The sequence below is a fragment of the Fukomys damarensis genome, unplaced genomic scaffold, assembly GCF_012274545.1.
Source record: "Fukomys damarensis isolate Sample0158 unplaced genomic scaffold, DMR_v1.0_HiC HiC_scaffold_11, whole genome shotgun sequence".
Lineage (NCBI taxonomy): Eukaryota > Metazoa > Chordata > Mammalia > Rodentia > Bathyergidae > Fukomys > Fukomys damarensis.
Genome location: NW_022900923.1, coordinates 43,636,475 through 43,652,582, shown reverse-complemented (window position 1 = coordinate 43,652,582; position 16,108 = coordinate 43,636,475). Strand labels below are relative to the sequence as shown.

General features: G+C 54.0%; 1 protein-coding gene across 1 annotated transcript in view; it reads left to right on the top strand.

The window, feature by feature from the left end:
* Nuak2 (NUAK family kinase 2) overlaps positions 1-16,108 on the top strand; it is an 18,417-nt gene that overhangs the window by 526 nt on the left and 1,783 nt on the right. The window contains exons 2-10 of the mRNA XM_033761984.1: positions 5,941-6,020; positions 7,393-7,493; positions 8,710-8,773; positions 8,883-9,084; positions 11,619-11,770; positions 12,069-12,134; positions 13,951-14,070; positions 14,572-14,704; positions 15,315-16,107. Of these exons, the coding sequence (XP_033617875.1) occupies positions 5,941-6,020; positions 7,393-7,493; positions 8,710-8,773; positions 8,883-9,084; positions 11,619-11,770; positions 12,069-12,134; positions 13,951-14,070; positions 14,572-14,704; positions 15,315-16,107 (1,711 nt within the window). The remainder of the gene's footprint in view (positions 1-5,940; positions 6,021-7,392; positions 7,494-8,709; positions 8,774-8,882; positions 9,085-11,618; positions 11,771-12,068; positions 12,135-13,950; positions 14,071-14,571; positions 14,705-15,314; position 16,108) is intronic.

Below are 16,108 nucleotides of genomic sequence, written 5' to 3'. Positions count from 1 at the left end.
GGGCCCGGCGGGTGCCCGCTGTGATGTGTCCGTCCGAGACTAAGGACAGCCCGGCAGCACCAGACCGCAGGTCCTTAGAAAAGGTGTGTCGCTCGGAGCAGACTGTTCAGTAGAGTGGAATGGAAAGAGAAAGTAGAGGCATCCGATCTTAACATGGACATAGGTGTGTGACTGAGTGGATAAACAAGATAGGGGGTTTTCCTCGCTTGCAGCCTGGCGGCCCAGCATACCGTGCAGATCTGCACAGTGGTGGGCCTGACACTAACACGGAATCAGAATTTCATCATGATGGGCTTTCGTTTCAGGGAGATGTAAAGCCAGGCTCTGGTGCCAGGTGCTCTGTACCTCAAGATACCTCTGAGTTTGGGGCCTTTTGTGGAACTTGGCCTTTTGATTGGTGTGTGTGTGTATGTTGTAGTCATGGTAATCTGTGACCATGGGCAATTTCCTGCATCTCTGAATTCTCAGTTTCCCCTTCTGCAGAAAAAAAAAAAAAATGTAGAAAACACAGCCGCTAGGGAGATAGAATAAGATACAAATGTGAATTTAAAGTATTCCTGATGAATAGAACTTGCAGGGAGAGTTGACATTTATATCTAGAAAGGCCAGCCCTGAAAGGCTGAATTTACCAGAAGTTAGCTGCGTGGTTAACAGTGCTTCTCAGACTTTGGATTTTAGTGTGCGTGGGATTTAGACGTGGTGCTTGTTTAAAATACTTATCCCCCTGGTCCCACAGTCAAGGGAATTTACTTTAGAGGCCCATAATTCATATTTTAACAAGGCCTTCAGAGAGCAGGTGGTTTAAGGATCATGTTTTGCCAGATCCAGTTGGGTGCTTGTTGTGAAGTGTGTGTGTGGCCATAGTTTGCCCTACATGAACCGGCTGAGGCAGCGTTCCCTTCCACGTTGTGTTTGCTTTTGCAGCCACTAGCTGGTTTGAAATTCGAAAAGTCATTTCATTGGTGAAGAGTGGATGGCAGAGAAATTAGTGGATTATGGCCCCATCAGTAGGACCGAGTATGTTTTTCCTGCTAACGCCTGGCACAGTCCCCAGCTGCCTGCTGCCAGGTTACAGCTATTAGGCAATCATGTACTTCCTGGCTTTCCTTTTCTTTCTCTTTCTATAGAGCAAGGGCCCAGTGAGGCTCCAAGCCTGAGACTACTGGGGCTGGGCTTTGTCAGGCTTGAGCTAGAAAATAGTTGCTCCTGGCTGGTGCTCCCTGCTTCTGTTCTGTGGGGAGATGGGTGGTAGGGGCTGGGGGGGCCCAGAAACTGAGAGTGAAGTTCAGAGATTCCATGAAGCTATTGACTGGGGTCACTATGGGCTTCGTGGCAGGCAGGCGGGGAGTTGTTCTCATTTGATTTCAGAGATATATCAGCTTTTACTGGCTCTAGGCAGGGATTCCAGCTCTTATTACATCAGAACGGAGCACTCAGAAGGAACTCCCTGGCTTGTGCCTCTTGCTGTATGTAGAGAGATAAGATCGGTAGGCTGGGACCTTCTCTGAACCTCCCTGATCCAGACCACCCAGGACTGCCTCTGGGAGTTTGCTCAGGGTCTCCCTTTCTTGGAGAGCAGCTATCTGCTGTGCTGATGATTTCTTGATCCTGGAGCTTTGGCTTCTGTCTCACCCACCACCCCTGCATCTTGACTGCCCCTGGAAGACAGGGAGATCTGGATGCTGCCGTGGGGAGCGGGACTCAGGAGCTGCTGCAGAGTGGAGATGGTCATGGCTGGGTGTGGAGGAAGCCTGCCTAGCGACTTGCATCCCGAGGTTCTCTCCCCCTCTTGCACACTTCCCGCTCCCAAGCTGCCCAGATGGGATTGCGGGGAGGGACGGTCAGGTGGGTAGGACTAATGGCTGCTCCAAGAGGGCATCAGAGGAAAAACAAATGTTTGCTCTGGATCTTGAACACATTTCTGGTATCCGAATGACATTTCCTCCTGTGATTCTCCAGCTCCCCTGACCACCTCTTCCCCCCAAGGAGAAAAACACATGCTGGGGTTTCTGGAATGGTAGAGGCCACCAAAGCCTTGTGGATGATGTACATGAAAGCCACCCCTCCAAGTGGGGCGATGTGGGGAAAGAGGGGAGCTCGCATGTGCAGTTCTCTGGGGCGGGCCTACCTCTATATCTTTCCTATATTGAATCACCCAGCTCAAACATTTTCAGAATGTCTGAAAATGACTGAGTCGATCTGACTCCTTCATTGACAGTGGGGAAACTGAGGCCCAGAGAAGGGACATGCCTTATCCTTTCTTGGCCGGTTAGTGGCACACGTGAAACATAGGCTCCGGACTTGTCCACCCCAGTCCCCGGATGACCAGGTGCTGAGTCTGGGGCTGGAACTTGGCCTTGATGAGCCCGGACTCACCTCTGTGTGCTGTGTCAATCCAGCAGCGAGCTCCTCCTGCCTGTCCCAGAGCCCCAGGCAATGCCAAGGGTGGGGAGAGTCGCCAGGAACCAGCCTTCATCCCCACACACACCTGGCTCTGTTGAGGGACCCTGGGTGGGGAACTGCCCTACAATCCTGGTTTTTAAGCCACATCAGGGAGGCTCCTTGCTCAGAGTTGTGACTGCGAGGGTTCAGATCATTACCAGCTGTACGGCCTTAGTTTTCTCATCTGTAATGTGGAGATTATAATAATTCCTGCCACATGGGCTTCTCCTAGTAGTCAATAAGATAATATATAGAGAGTGCTTTGATATGGAATGTATCTAACATGTACAGTGTTGTTATCTCAGCAAGGCTGGCTTTGACCCAGCCCTGCCATCCCTTTCCTGGGGACTCCTCTATCCTGGGACTGCGCTGCCCCAAGAAAAAGTGTGAATCATGCATGGCCTTCCTAGAGACGAAGCGCTTGGGTCTCTGTTTCATTTCTCCTCCGCCGGCTTCAGTGAACGACTCCTGACTGGCCATCTGCCACACGCTCGCTCGTTCGTTCGCAGGCTGCGGCCTCCCTGCTCCTCCTGCACCTGCCAGCTCAGCCACAAGGAGGGAGGCTGCAGGCAAGTGCTGTCCTTGGGCTCCAGCCAAACCACACAAGAGGGCTGGGCAGGAAAGCTCCTAGCGCAGGAACCCGGCAGAGTGGTCTAGAAGGTGGCAGGGAGAGGGTGGCATAGTTCGGGGCCCAGGGGGAGGTGGCTGAGGCTCCCTTTAGAGTTTACTCCTGCTCCCTGCCAGGCTCTGGCCACTTCTGCCTGGTTCTTTGTTGGGGTGGTGAGCACCCCAGGCTCATTTCCTGTCTGTAAACCCAGGCCAGCCTGCCCATCCTTGCCTCCACTGTCTAAGTGGCTCATCCCCCAGCCCCTTGCCTGTTCCCGGACAGCAGCTGCTCCATGAAAGGCCAGAGAGGAGTCAAGGACCTTGACCACCATCTGAGATGCTCCCTGTACCCTTTCATCTCCCAGAAGAGCATCTCCGGACCCCCCTCCTTCTTCCTCTTCTTCCTCTTCTTCTTTCTCCTCTTCCTCCTTCTGGTGCTCTCTCTCTCTCTCTCTCTCTCTCTCTCTCTCTCTCTCTCTCTCTGTCTCTCTCTCTTTCCTTCTTTCTCCTAAGCATTTTCCACCACCCTCTCCTAAATGCACATCATTTCTGATCTGAGTTCCTGGGAGGGAGAAAGCATTTACCAGCTGAGCCCAGCAGTGCTTCTGAGGGTGCTGACAAAGAAGTGCACATAATTGTAATCTCTAAATGGGATGGGGCGGCTGCAAGGCCTGGCCAGAGCAGGACATGGGGGTGGGAGGCTGGGCACCTTCAGGGAACTTTTGTCTTCTTAGATGGTGGCTTCTCTGTGCAGCATCCCTCTGTCTGAATCTGTCTTGATGGGTCTGGGAATCTTGGAAAAGTCATTCACTCTGTGCAAAATGGGATGGGGAATTCGCCTGCTGCCTTCCCAACATGCAGGGCTACAGGGGCAAGAAGCTCGCTGGACAGTATTCAGGAATTACATCCAGACAGGGTAACATGGCCATATTCCAGAGGCCTTCTGGGTGCAGGACCAGAAGTTCAGTGTAGGGGCCTGGAGTGTAGCAGGGGGCACAGTGATCCATCCTGCTGTGCAGATTCGTGCCTGGCCCTGCTCTTTCTACCTGGAGTGGTTCACTGCCCCTCCCTAGCCCACTGTCCTCGGTTTAGCAGACCCCACCCATTCTTCAAGATCTAAGAGTTTTCTCCCAGGGATGTTTCCCCTGCTCCTCCAGGCAGAGCAGCTGCAGCGGGGCCCCCAGCTGGTACATTATCACACTGGCTGCAGTTGATGGAATGAGTCTTCCACTAGGACTGAGGCCTCGACACAAGGACTGTCCGGTTTTTGTGTGAATCCCCAATACCTAGCCCAGTACCAGGCACGTAGGAGGCATTCAGCAGCGTGCTGCATGTTTGGAGAATGCTATCCTTTCCTTTTCCAGATGAGGACATTGAAACTAGCCAGACAAGTTAACCAAGTCACCTCAGTAAGCTGCCTAATAGTTGCACAGCTTGATAGAGGCAAATAATTATTCAATATGTGGGTTCTTGAGGGCACCACTGGGCATGTGTTCACATCCATGTTGTTAGCACCAGGCTTGGATTTCCTTCCTCCGAGTGTGATGGCCGTGTAATATACTGTCTGGACGTGAGCAGTTTGCAGAGCCGAAGAGGCAGCATAATAATTACACCAGGACTGTCTCTGGATGGATATGTCACCTTTTTACCTCCAGGTGATCCCAGCAGCAGTTGTTAACCTCTGCCTTGGCTTTAGTCAGCTGATTTTTATTCTAGAACATAGTTGGCCAACTACCTTCTAGGTGAGAGCAAAGGTCCCTAAAAATTAGTTCTCAGAACTGAGATTGATTCCACCTAATGCTAGGAAGAAAAGGAGCAATGTTATCTAGGCACTGGCCCCTTCGGTCAAAGATTAGCATAGTCACAACTTAACCAATACATATTTATTTGTGATTTCCATTCACTGGTAAACAAATGGTGAGTGCCTTCTGTGTATTGATCTCTGTTTAGGCCCCAGCTGGTGCTATGTCTGATTTACTTTGACTGGCTAGCCAGGAGATAGCTAGCGGGCCACTCCTGTGAGGCTGGGAGAGACTAGGAAACTGTGGTCCAGGCCCCCGCTCCTGCCCCATTCTTGTTGGTCAGTGGCAGGGAAACTGATGGGAGGCTAGTGACGTAAGTAACCGGTGTCCTTCCCGGGACGCCCCAGTCAAGCAGTGACCTCCTGAGACCTAATACAGAAGGATGCCAAGGTTCTACTTCTGCATTCTCTGGCTACACAAAATCTTTGTCCAGCACCCCCAAAACCCACAGTTTTTGGAACCTTACTTTTAGGCCAGTTGTCTTTAGAGCTCTGCCCTTAAGCCTATGATTTCTCGTGCCATCTACATTTACATGCGCGCATAAACAACAGAGCACCCAAAATGAACCTGACTTTGCATTTGCGTGCATCACTGACTCCCAAATATCTTTCACTGTCTAGTGATTTGTGCTCCTGTAAGACTGTTTTCTATCTGTTAATAGACTTTTGATAGACCTTTGCCTCTGAAGTGCTCATAGCATTTTACCCATTGTCTCATTTTAGACTTAGAGAAAAAAGAACTTGTCCATAAAATCTCTCTCCCCTTTCTGGGAGCAAAATGAAGAGAGATAGTGGGAATGATGCTCTGGGTTGAGTCCACGAGAGAGACGCCCCTGCTTGGAGGGGATTCAATGCCTCTACTCCATACCCCGCCCTCTGCTCGGTTCCAAGCCCACGGACTTTTCTGCTTAGTTCAGTGGAGAGAGCGGGTGGTGGGAGCAGGAGGGGCAGCCCCCCTATCCCCTGCAGCTGCAGCGTGGGGCCCCCAATCTCAGGGAGGAGGCTCCATGGTGACCGCCCCTCCTGCCTGCCATTGTCCTCCCTGCCGGGCTCCTGAAGGGCCCGAGAGAGCCGGCCTCCCTCTTTCACAGATGCAGCTTCAGGGGAGGAGCAGGGCGGAGGAGGGCAGCCATCCCTGGCTTGTTGCCCGGGTGACCGGGCTGTGGCCATTGTGAGCAGCTCCTTTTACGGGATTAGGGCCCATTCCGCATTCTTGTCCAATGGGGGACACAGGCTGACAGGGCCCACTGTCCCCGCTGGAGCTGGAAGCCATTGTCTGCCTCCAGAGCCTGTGAAAGACTGGATTAGAGCCCCCCCCACAGCAGGGGTTTCCTTTTCTCTGTCTCCTTTTGAATCTTGAGGGGAGGCAAACCCTCCTGGGAAATTGAGTGAGGAGTTGTTTACGTCCGCCAGCACCGTTGAATTTCTCATAACTTGCCTATCTCCTGTGAAGAGGAAGTCTCGCACTTACCATTCCTCTCCTGGACAGGACTTGCCAGGAACCGACTGGCTGTTGGACACCCCACCCCACCCACCCCGCCTGTGCAGCCTCTGAGGACCCGTGGCCTTTGTACAGCTCACTTCACACAGTCCGCGTGGGAAAGCCCCTGCACAGCCTAGTGCAACCTGTTTATTTCACAGAAAACAAAACCGAGGCTCTGAGAGAGCGGGAGACAGGAGACAGACAACACCCACGGGGACAGGGACAGAACCTGGAGAACCCCAGGCCCCTGGGTCCCCAGGCAGCGTCTCACACATCCTGTGTGCTCCTGGCCTTGCTTTCCCATCAGTCCCCACAGTGGGTGTTGTCTAGGAGCCTCTGTGGGGTGGAGTTCACTCATTTATTTTTCTTCCAGTACTGGAATTGAATCTAGGGCCCTTATGCTGGACTCCACGCCCAGCCTATTTATTTATTTATTTATTTATTTATTTATTTATTTATTTATTTATTTAAATTTTGAGTCAGGGTCTTGCTAAGTCACTAAATTGCCAAGGCTGGAATCAAACTTTTGATCCTCCTGCCTCAGCCTCTCAGAGTCTGGGATTGCAGTTGTGTGTCACCACATCTGGCTTGAAAAGGGTTAATCCTTGTGTAGTATTTTTTACCTGTAGGGACTGAGATAGCAAGTCCTGGAGTCTAGCTGTTTGTTTGCTTGTTGCTAAGGAAAGGACATTCCTTACCTGAAAAGATTGCTGTTTGGAGGGTTTTTTTTTGGGGGGGGTAGTCTTTTTAGTGATTTTTTAAAATTGTGGTAAAATATAATACACATTTTTCAGTTTAAACATTTGTATAATTCAGTGGTATTTTTTTTCAATGCACAAAGACTATTTTATTCATGATCGATCTCTGTAACCACTGAGGCCACTCCACGAATGCACACACACACACACACACACGCACACACACACACACACACACACACACACACACACACACACACACGGGACTCCACTTCTTCTCTTCCTTCTTGGACAGGGTCTCAATTGCCCCCTCCTTCCAGGCCTGCAGGTGCTCACGGTGCCTGCACTTTCTTGGCCTTCAGCCCACGGGCTTTGGGCTGATCAGCCAGGAGCCTCCTGCGGGCCTTGTCTGCCCTCAGCTTGTGGCTGTGATCGGTGAGAAGCGCTTTCCCCTTCATGTCAGGTACAGGCTGTGTAACAGAGGCGGCCAGCATTCCCAGTGACCCGGTATCTTCAGTGCAGCCTGCACAGATCCTTCTCTGGCATCCGGGCCTTGGCCGTACCCTCTCTCTTACCTGTGTCCATGTGCCTGCCCTGCCAGTGAGCCAGGGTGTTCTCCCGGCACTGAGCCCGGGGAATGGATGCTCACAGGTTTGGATGATCGGCCCGTCAGGATTGCTTTCCGGATCTGCTGACAGGAAGTGGCACTGGGATTTCACCGGTCTCCTTGGGATCCAGCCAGACCTCCTCTCTGGTCCTCCTCTCAGGACACTGCAGGCCTCTTCTGAAGCCTGAGCGTATTCATGTCTACGGCTTGCAGCTAAAGTCGAATTCAGCGGTATATCATGTACATCCATAATGTTACAAACCACATATCCATTTCTAAAACATTTTCATCACCTCAAACATAAATAATGACTACCCATTTGCTCTTCACCTCCATACCCCTAGGAGAGTCCTCAGCTCCTACTTTCTGTCTCTATATATTTGCCTGCTCTAGCTAGTTACCTCATGTAAGTAGGATCCTAGACTTTTTGTCTTTCTGTTCCTGGCTTATTTCACTTGGCATAATATTTTCAGTGTTCACCTATGAGGAATGTGATTGTTACATCCCACAAACATACCCTAGTAAAAAATAAATAAAATATTTTAGGGTTCAGCCACACGTATGTCAGAATTTCATTTTTTTGGTCCCTGACACCACAAACGAAATTTTTCACTCATTTCTGTGGCTGAATAATATTCCATTGTATTACCACATTTTGTTTATTCATTCATCTATTGATGGGAATTAGCGTTCTTTCTACCTTTTGGCTAGAGAAAAGATGTTTATAGCAAGTTAGGGTGTCAAGGCCAAAAAAATGGGCTAAATTTGGAATTAGGTAGCCAGCACAGCCTACCCCCAGTGTGGGCCAGTCAGTGACTGCCTGGCTTTAAGCAGGTCATTTGGGGATAATGAGACTTTCTGAGACTACTTCACAGTATTGTGAGGACCAGTTCACTGAATGCAATAAACTGGTATTCAGTGCCTACTGTGTGCCAGGCAATATGCTTGGTATCAAGGGTCCAAGGGTAAGCAGAACAGTCCAGATCCTGGTGCAGTGTGGCAAGTTTGATTTGTCAGTCACAGAACATCATTCTTCGAGGTGAAGGTCGTCACCTTCCTTGTACATCTGTAGACTGAACAAGGAGGCAGTTGGTCTCTACTCCTTCCTGCTGTGTGCTGAACTGCACCGGGCCCAAGTGAGAACTTTTTCAAGAGAAGGTGCTGTCCAGCCTCTCCGCCACCTGCCCTGGTGAAGAGTCAGGCTCTGTCGCCACCTAGCCCGAGTACACCCTGGGGACTGTGTAGCAGCTGCAGGCTCCCCAAAGCATCCTCGCAGGAACTTCCTGCCAGACCGTTTCCTTAGTCTCCTGCCTTCTCTCTTCCCAGGTGGCCATCAAGTCAATACGGAAAGACAAAATCAAAGATGAGCAAGATCTAAAGCACATACGGCGAGAGATTGAGATCATGTCGTCACTCAACCACCCCCACATCATCGCCATCCATGAAGGTACATACCTGAAGAGGCCGGGTGGAGCTGGGAGGTGGGTGTGTGCCTGTGGGTGTAAAGGAGGACTCGGAACTAATGACACAAGTAAAAATGACAAGGGCTTTAGAGTTGGGTAAAAAAGTGGATTTGAAACCTAGCGATATGAGTTAGGAAAGCACATTTAATGTCACCTCTGGGCCTCAGTTCCTTGTTCATAATGTGGGATAATCCCAACTGTGTCACAGGGTGCTTGCAAAAATCGAACTGCATAATGTCACTGAGCACCTTGCTCACGGAGGTACTCAAGGAAGGACAAGTTTTTTGCTGTTGCTGTTGGTTTTCCCTGCTTGAACCCTAAGCTCAGCCCGGTGAGATCCTTAGCAATCCAGGGAGGCGGAAACATACATAGCCCTGCACCTGTTCCAGGCACGTGGGTACTATTTTTCATACATCCCCAGAGCCAGACTTCTTAGAATCCAGCCCGTGCTCTGAGTCACTCTTACCACAGTGCTGTCTCCCACCTCTCTTCGGCTCCTCTGGCCTCCTTTCCTCTGACATCAGCTTCGCCACCCCAGCTGCCCTCATCTGTGACCCAGACAACAAAGTGGTCAGGCCAAGTGATGAGGGGGAGGGGAGGACCCTCCCCCACACCTGTCTGCTTCAAGCCGTGATGTAATTTGGGACCCAGGGATAACAGAGGCAGCAGCAGGGAAAGAAGAGAGCCTGTGGCTTTGCTCTTGGTCTGAAGATTCCTGGTGAGGCAAAACAGAGGAGACTTCACTCTTGGGATCCTAAGGAGAATAAGGGCAGAAGCAGTGACATGGCCCTGTGGCCCACACCTGTCCCATGAGGAACCCGGGAGTGGCTGAGAAAGCTAATTGTATTTTTGTGTGCTTCCCTCAGGGGAGAGTGGGCAGGTGACAAAGTTTTGGTTGATCCAGGCTGAGCTCGGTACCTGGGCATTGCATCCATGCGTGGATATCAATTCTCCCCAAACCCAGGCCCCCAGCTGGCTCTGGGAGCTGAGCTCTGACTCTCAGGATGTGGCTTCTCCTGCATGTGCAGATTCCACAGACATGGGGCACCACAGTCACTGCATGTCTGAGAGTCTCCCCCAGATTGTCCCCATCCTGCTATTATAGGAGCCAAGGTTGTGAGCTTCGGAAAGGCTCCAAGCCTGGGAACTCCCCAGCCCAGTAAGATCCTTAGCAATCCAGGAAGGCTGGGGCCTAAGTCGGGCACCTGTCCCAGGCATATGGGTGCCCTGTCCTCGTCGCTTCCAGAATATGACGTGGCTGGCTCTTGAGCCCCAGTTTCATGACATAGTGTTGTGCCCCTGCAAAGGCGTTGAGAGCCACAGGAGTGATAGAGAGACTCAGCCAGGTACCCCCTAGGATGCTAGGCCACCGTGTTCCCCTAGAAAAAGCTCTGCCCCCGTGGCTTTGTGTCCAGCTTCCTGGGAGCTGAGACTCCTCTCAGGAAGAGCTTTGTTCCTCAGCTCCTTCTCAGAGGCCAGACAGCAATAGCTCTGGGGCTGGCCAAGCAGGCCAAACTCACAGGACCTGTTTGATGCACAGATACAATAGCGTGGACGGACACACATGTTCTGACACACACTAGCTGAAGGGCCAGTCTGGTGAACCGGCTGCTCCACACCTTTCCAGGGGGCTGGAGCCAGGACAAGGCCTAAAGGGACAGGGAGGTCCTTCCTACACGTGGTGATGAGCCAGCTGGGGTGGGCCGACTGCCAGGAAGCCAGCCAGCCAATTAATGACCACAAATTCATTGACTGCTTCATGTGTGAGGCCATCTGCACGAGGCCCTGGCCTGGATACGCTGGGCAGGAAGTCAGAGGTAGGAGTGGTGGCTTTCTCAGCCTTCCACAGTAATGAGTAGCTCTCTGTCCTTTTCCATACACTTTTATCCCTCCTTAAGCCTGGAGGTGGACACTTTTGGCATTATTTTTCAAATTCATGCATGGGGAACATCTATGATAAATGTAACAGCAGACAGCATTTTTCAAGTGCTTGGTCAAATGTCTGCTCTCCTCGGAGCTGGCTCAGTCAAGCCTGGTGCTGTCACTATTTTTTTTATCTGTTTCTCACCCCAATCCCTTGAGATTGCCACTATTATCCCACTTTTCAAACAAAGAAACAAGCTGCATAACTTGTGCACGATCATCCAGCAAGCCTGCATGCTTACTGATTGATCTCAGAAGAGCTTTGACCAAGGTCAGGAGATAAAAAAGTGTCAGGTCTGAGCCAAGGAGCCTGGCCTCTCATTCTCATCCAGGAGGTGTCTGCTTTCCCAGGGGCCAGCAGGGTCGTTTTCAGAACCCTCCAAAGCCCGTACTTAGGGCAGGCCACTGCCCTTGGTCTCAGCTTGTTGTTCGCAGAAGGTGCTGAGCCCCACAAAGGCCCTTTTCCGGCCCGTATTTCCTGCCCATTAACTGACACCCCTGGAGGGAGGACTGTGTGGTTGGGACCTGTGTGGGAGGCGCCCAGTGGGGACCTGTGTACCCTGGGAAGGCCTGACATCTGCTTTGCTCTACCCAGTGTTTGAGAACAGCAGCAAGATCGTGATTGTCATGGAGTATGCCAGCCGGGGGGACCTGTACGACTATATCAGCGAGCGGCAGCGGCTCAGCGAACGCGAAGCCCGGCACTTCTTCCGGCAGATTGTCTCTGCCGTGCATTACTGCCACCAGGTGAGCAAGCGCCTGCCCCAGCCATGCTCCAGGAGGGTGGCCCCTGGGCTCTGGGGCTGGTGTGAGCCACAGAAATTCTGGGACTTGCCCAGGGTCGTGCAGGCAGACAGTACGGAGTCCGGGGCCAGCAGCGCTGGTGTCTCTGGCTTTGAGTGTCTTGACCGGGCATCCGAGGGCCTGTGCCTTCTACGCGATGTATCACTAAGGCTGGGGATCCCAGCCCACCTGCTCTGTCCCGCTTGGCTCCTGTTGTCTGCTGCACTTTCCCCTTCGCCTGACTCGACCTGCTCTCTTTCAGAATGGAGTTGTGCACCGCGATCTCAAGCTGGAGAACATCCTCTTAGATGCCAGTGGAAATATCAAGGTGAGCCCCACTTTTAGCCTCCAGACCTTGCCTGCTCCACTCTGGATTTTCGGCACCATAACCAGCCACACAGCTCTGAGCTCTTAGTGGTTTCTGAAGGAGTTGGGCAGAGCACCGTCGGCCCTGTTAGGGACCTTAGCAACCACTCATTCCAACACCTCTGATCCCACAGGACGAGGACAGAAGCTTTGAAATGAGGGGTGACCTGCACAGTGTCACATGGCCAGCAAGAGGCTGAGCCCCGGCTAGAACCACGATCTCTGACTCACAGCCCAGTGCTCTTTTGGATGTCACAAGGCTGACAAGAGTCTAGATCTAGGGTCAGGCTTCACTCACAGCCTCAGGCCCGAGCAGGGACAGGGCCCTGGTCCGAGTTCTCCTTAGCTGTGCATATGCATACATGCATGCACACAAGCACAACCAAATATGCTGCGATTGGGCATCCCTCTGGCACCTTTCCCAACCATGGAGCACCCCAGGTGCCAGCTTCCTGTCTTCTGCTGTTGCTGAATTTCCATGCCAGAGTAGCTACATTTGGGCCAGTCTGGAGATCGCATTGATGGGGTGAACTCAGATCTCAGGACTGGAAAGGGAAGATGGTTGGATGGTTGATGCAGAGGGGCAGCCTGGCAGGCACCCAGGAGGGTGACTCTGCACCCTGAGCCTCCTCACAGTCTTTCTGACCCAGACCATAGTCTCCGTGGAAGTTCCTGAACTCTGCCTTGTGGTGCCCTGGGCCGAGTCCTTCCCTGCACTCAGCCAATTCCTGGAGCAGGTGGGGTTTTCTTTGATGCTGATCATCGTGGGGGAAGGGAAGGCAGTGCCGGTCAGCACACAACCTGGACAGGCATGCACTCCTTTTTCTACCGGTCGTAGGCCTTGTTATGGGCTCGCCCTGGTAACTGATAGGAGGCCAATAAAACCATAAACAAAGGAACGAGTTTCATAAACAGTCCCTCCCCACATGGGGTGCAGCTGTCCTCTATGGAGAAGGGGGAGCATCAGGGCATGGACCTCTCGCTCTAGCTGGGGCCAGGTGGAAACGGTCTCTAGGGAGTGAGGAGTTGGAGTTGGGGCCTCTGGAGCCCCCAGACTCAGAGGCTCAGGGAGTCCTATGAGAAGATCCCTTCTGCTGGGCTAGAGCCACAGCCCTGATCTTTGTCCTTCCCTCACCACTGGCTCTTAGTGATCTCTGGGCAGAGAGACGAGCCACGACGGGGGCGGGTAGCTGCGGCCTGGCATGGATTATCCTTCAGGGCCTTGCTGGCTCTCAGGGCTGTGGCAGTGGCGTGAGATCACCCCTCCTCTTCCATCTGGCTGACCTCCGTGTGGTCCGAAAGTGCCCACTGAGCCTCACAGGAGGCCTTCCCAGTTTGAGGAGCTGCAGCTGGGGTGAGGAGGCCCATACAGAAGCATATCGGGATGGGCAGCAGAGCCCATGAGTAGAGCTGGAGGGGGCCATTGGAAACTGTCCAACATCATGGGAAAGGATCTGGAGCCCTGAAGGACTTCCCAGGGGAGGCGGACACGCAGGGTCAGGAGGGTGGGCACAGCATGCGTGAGCACAAGGGTCTTCGAGCGCTGGGCATCCTGGGGCGCAGGCACCTCTGCCTGCATGCTCTTCGTTGATACCCATCCTGGGGGCACTTCCTTCCAGGGACAGAGCTCTGGTGACAGTGCCCGGTGTGGGGTGGAGGGCCGAGGGACCCTTTCCTTTTGCTAGGGTTTCCCTGGGGTCTAGAGGATGGCTGGCTGGGAGCTGCAGAGCAGCCCAGGCCTTGGCATGCCCATGTCCATGTCTGTCTCCATCCTGCAGATCGCCGACTTTGGCCTCTCCAACCTCTACCACCAAGGCAAGTTCCTGCAGACGTTCTGTGGGAGCCCCCTCTACGCATCCCCCGAGATCGTCAACGGGAAACCTTACATGGGCCCAGAGGTGAGTGGCCCCTCCTCTGCCTGCCTCAGTCGCTTACCATGACTTATTTTAGGCCTTATGGGATGGGTGGGCTAGTTTTCTAGTCGTTTCCTTCCTCAGAGGATAAAACTCAGGCTCTCAAGCAGTGACTTGCGAGGCCTCTGGCCAGGGTTGGCAGAACCGGTGCTAGGACGACTCCCCACTTCCTCCTCGCCCCCCTCATTTCCCTGCCAGCGTCCAGCCCAGCCTCCCAGGAATGTCATGGCAGCTGTCCCGGCCACTCAGAAGGGCTGGCCTGGCTGTGCTTGTGGCTGTCCTTCCCGGGGAAGGCACGGGCAGCGTCTTCCCCGTGAGTCTCAGCACCTTCTACACTGCTCCATCTTCGCCCCTGGTATGAAAGGGTCCCTCCACTGTGTCCGTCTTCCCCGGGCTCCGGAGGTGAGGCTGGCGGTTTCCAGACTGTGGCACAGGGCATCCTTGCTGACCCCATGCCTCTCTCCCTCCCTCTCTCTCCTCTATCAGGTGGACAGCTGGTCCCTGGGTGTTCTCCTCTACATCCTGGTGCACGGCACCATGCCCTTCGACGGGCAGGACCACAAGATGCTGGTGAAACAGATCAGCAATGGGGCGTACCGGGAGCCGCCCAAGCCCTCTGGTGAGTGAGCCTGACGGGCGTCCTCTTCCAGGCCCAGGTGTGCGTCCCTGACTTCTGAGGCCGGGATTAAACAGTGACACTGAAGTCAAGAGTGCCACAGTCCCTGTGGCTTCAGTGACAGGGTGCCCTCCACAGCCACACCTCGGTGTTTGAGGCCTCTGTGGAAGGAGAGGATGTCCCCTCCCCGCAGGGAGCATACTTAATCTATCTGGGAAGTGCTTCCTCAGATGGAGCTGAGATGCTCTTGGCTCCAGTGTTCTAGAGCTTCGTCCTCATCCCCGGAGAGCTTTCTGTCCCTTCACATGTGACGTGGAAGGCAGGAAGAGGTGTAGAAGAGCCCGAGTTTACCCCTGGGCACAGTCCCTACGCTCAGAGGGCTGACTGTGGAGAAGGCAGGCCCGCTGTATGCGTACATACCTGTGAGGGGCCTGGGACAAAGGGGCAACTGGAGAGAGTGTCTGCTTGGGAAAGCTGGCCTGGGCCCGGTGTGGGCTGTGGCACACACGGGTCCCAAGGGTGAGCGACGTCTTGGCTCCCATGGGGACCAGTCAGTGAGGGGCCGTGAGACGTCCCTTTCCACTAAACTGAATCCCCTGCCCCTATCTTCCAGATGCCTGTGGCCTGATCCGGTGGCTGCTGATGGTGAACCCCACCCGCCGGGCCACACTGGAGGATGTAACCAGTCACTGGTGGGTCAACTGGGGCTATGCTGCCCGTGTGGGGGAGCCCGAGGCCCTGCGTGAGGCTGGGCACTGCGGCAGCGACTCGGCCAGAGCCTCCGTGGCTGACTGGCTCCGCAGATCCTCCCGCCCGCTCCTGGAGAACGGGGCCAAGGTGTGCAGCTTCCTCAGGCAGCACGCGCCTGGGGGCGGTGGCAGTACGATGCCGCCCAGCCTGGAGCGCCAGCACTCACTCAAGAAGTCCCGCAAGGAGAACGACATGGCTCCCTCTCTCCCGGACAGCCCGGCCCAGGACTCCTGCCCTCGTCCTGGGAAGGGCAGCCTCCAGCTCCCAAAGGGCATCCTCAAGAAGAGGGCGTCGGCCTCCTCCTCGGAGGGGGCACAGGGGCACTCCGGGGACTCGCGGGAGCCCAGCCTGGTTCCTGAGGGCGCAGGGCAGCCCGCCCCGCTGCTCCCCAGAAAGGGCGTCCTCAAGAAGTCTCGGCAGCGCGAGTCAGGCTACTCCTCCTCCCCAGAGCCCAGCGAGTCCGGGGAGCTCCTGGACGCAGGTGACGTGTTTGTGAGCAGGGACCAGGAGCAGCAGAAACCAGCACAGGCCCGGGGGCTGCTCTTGCATCGCAAGGGCATCCTCAAGGTCAATGGTAAATTCTCCGGCCCGGCCTTGGATCTCACGGCGCCCGCCGCCTTCCGCTCCCTGGACCACCTGGCTGCCCCGCAGGCCCCA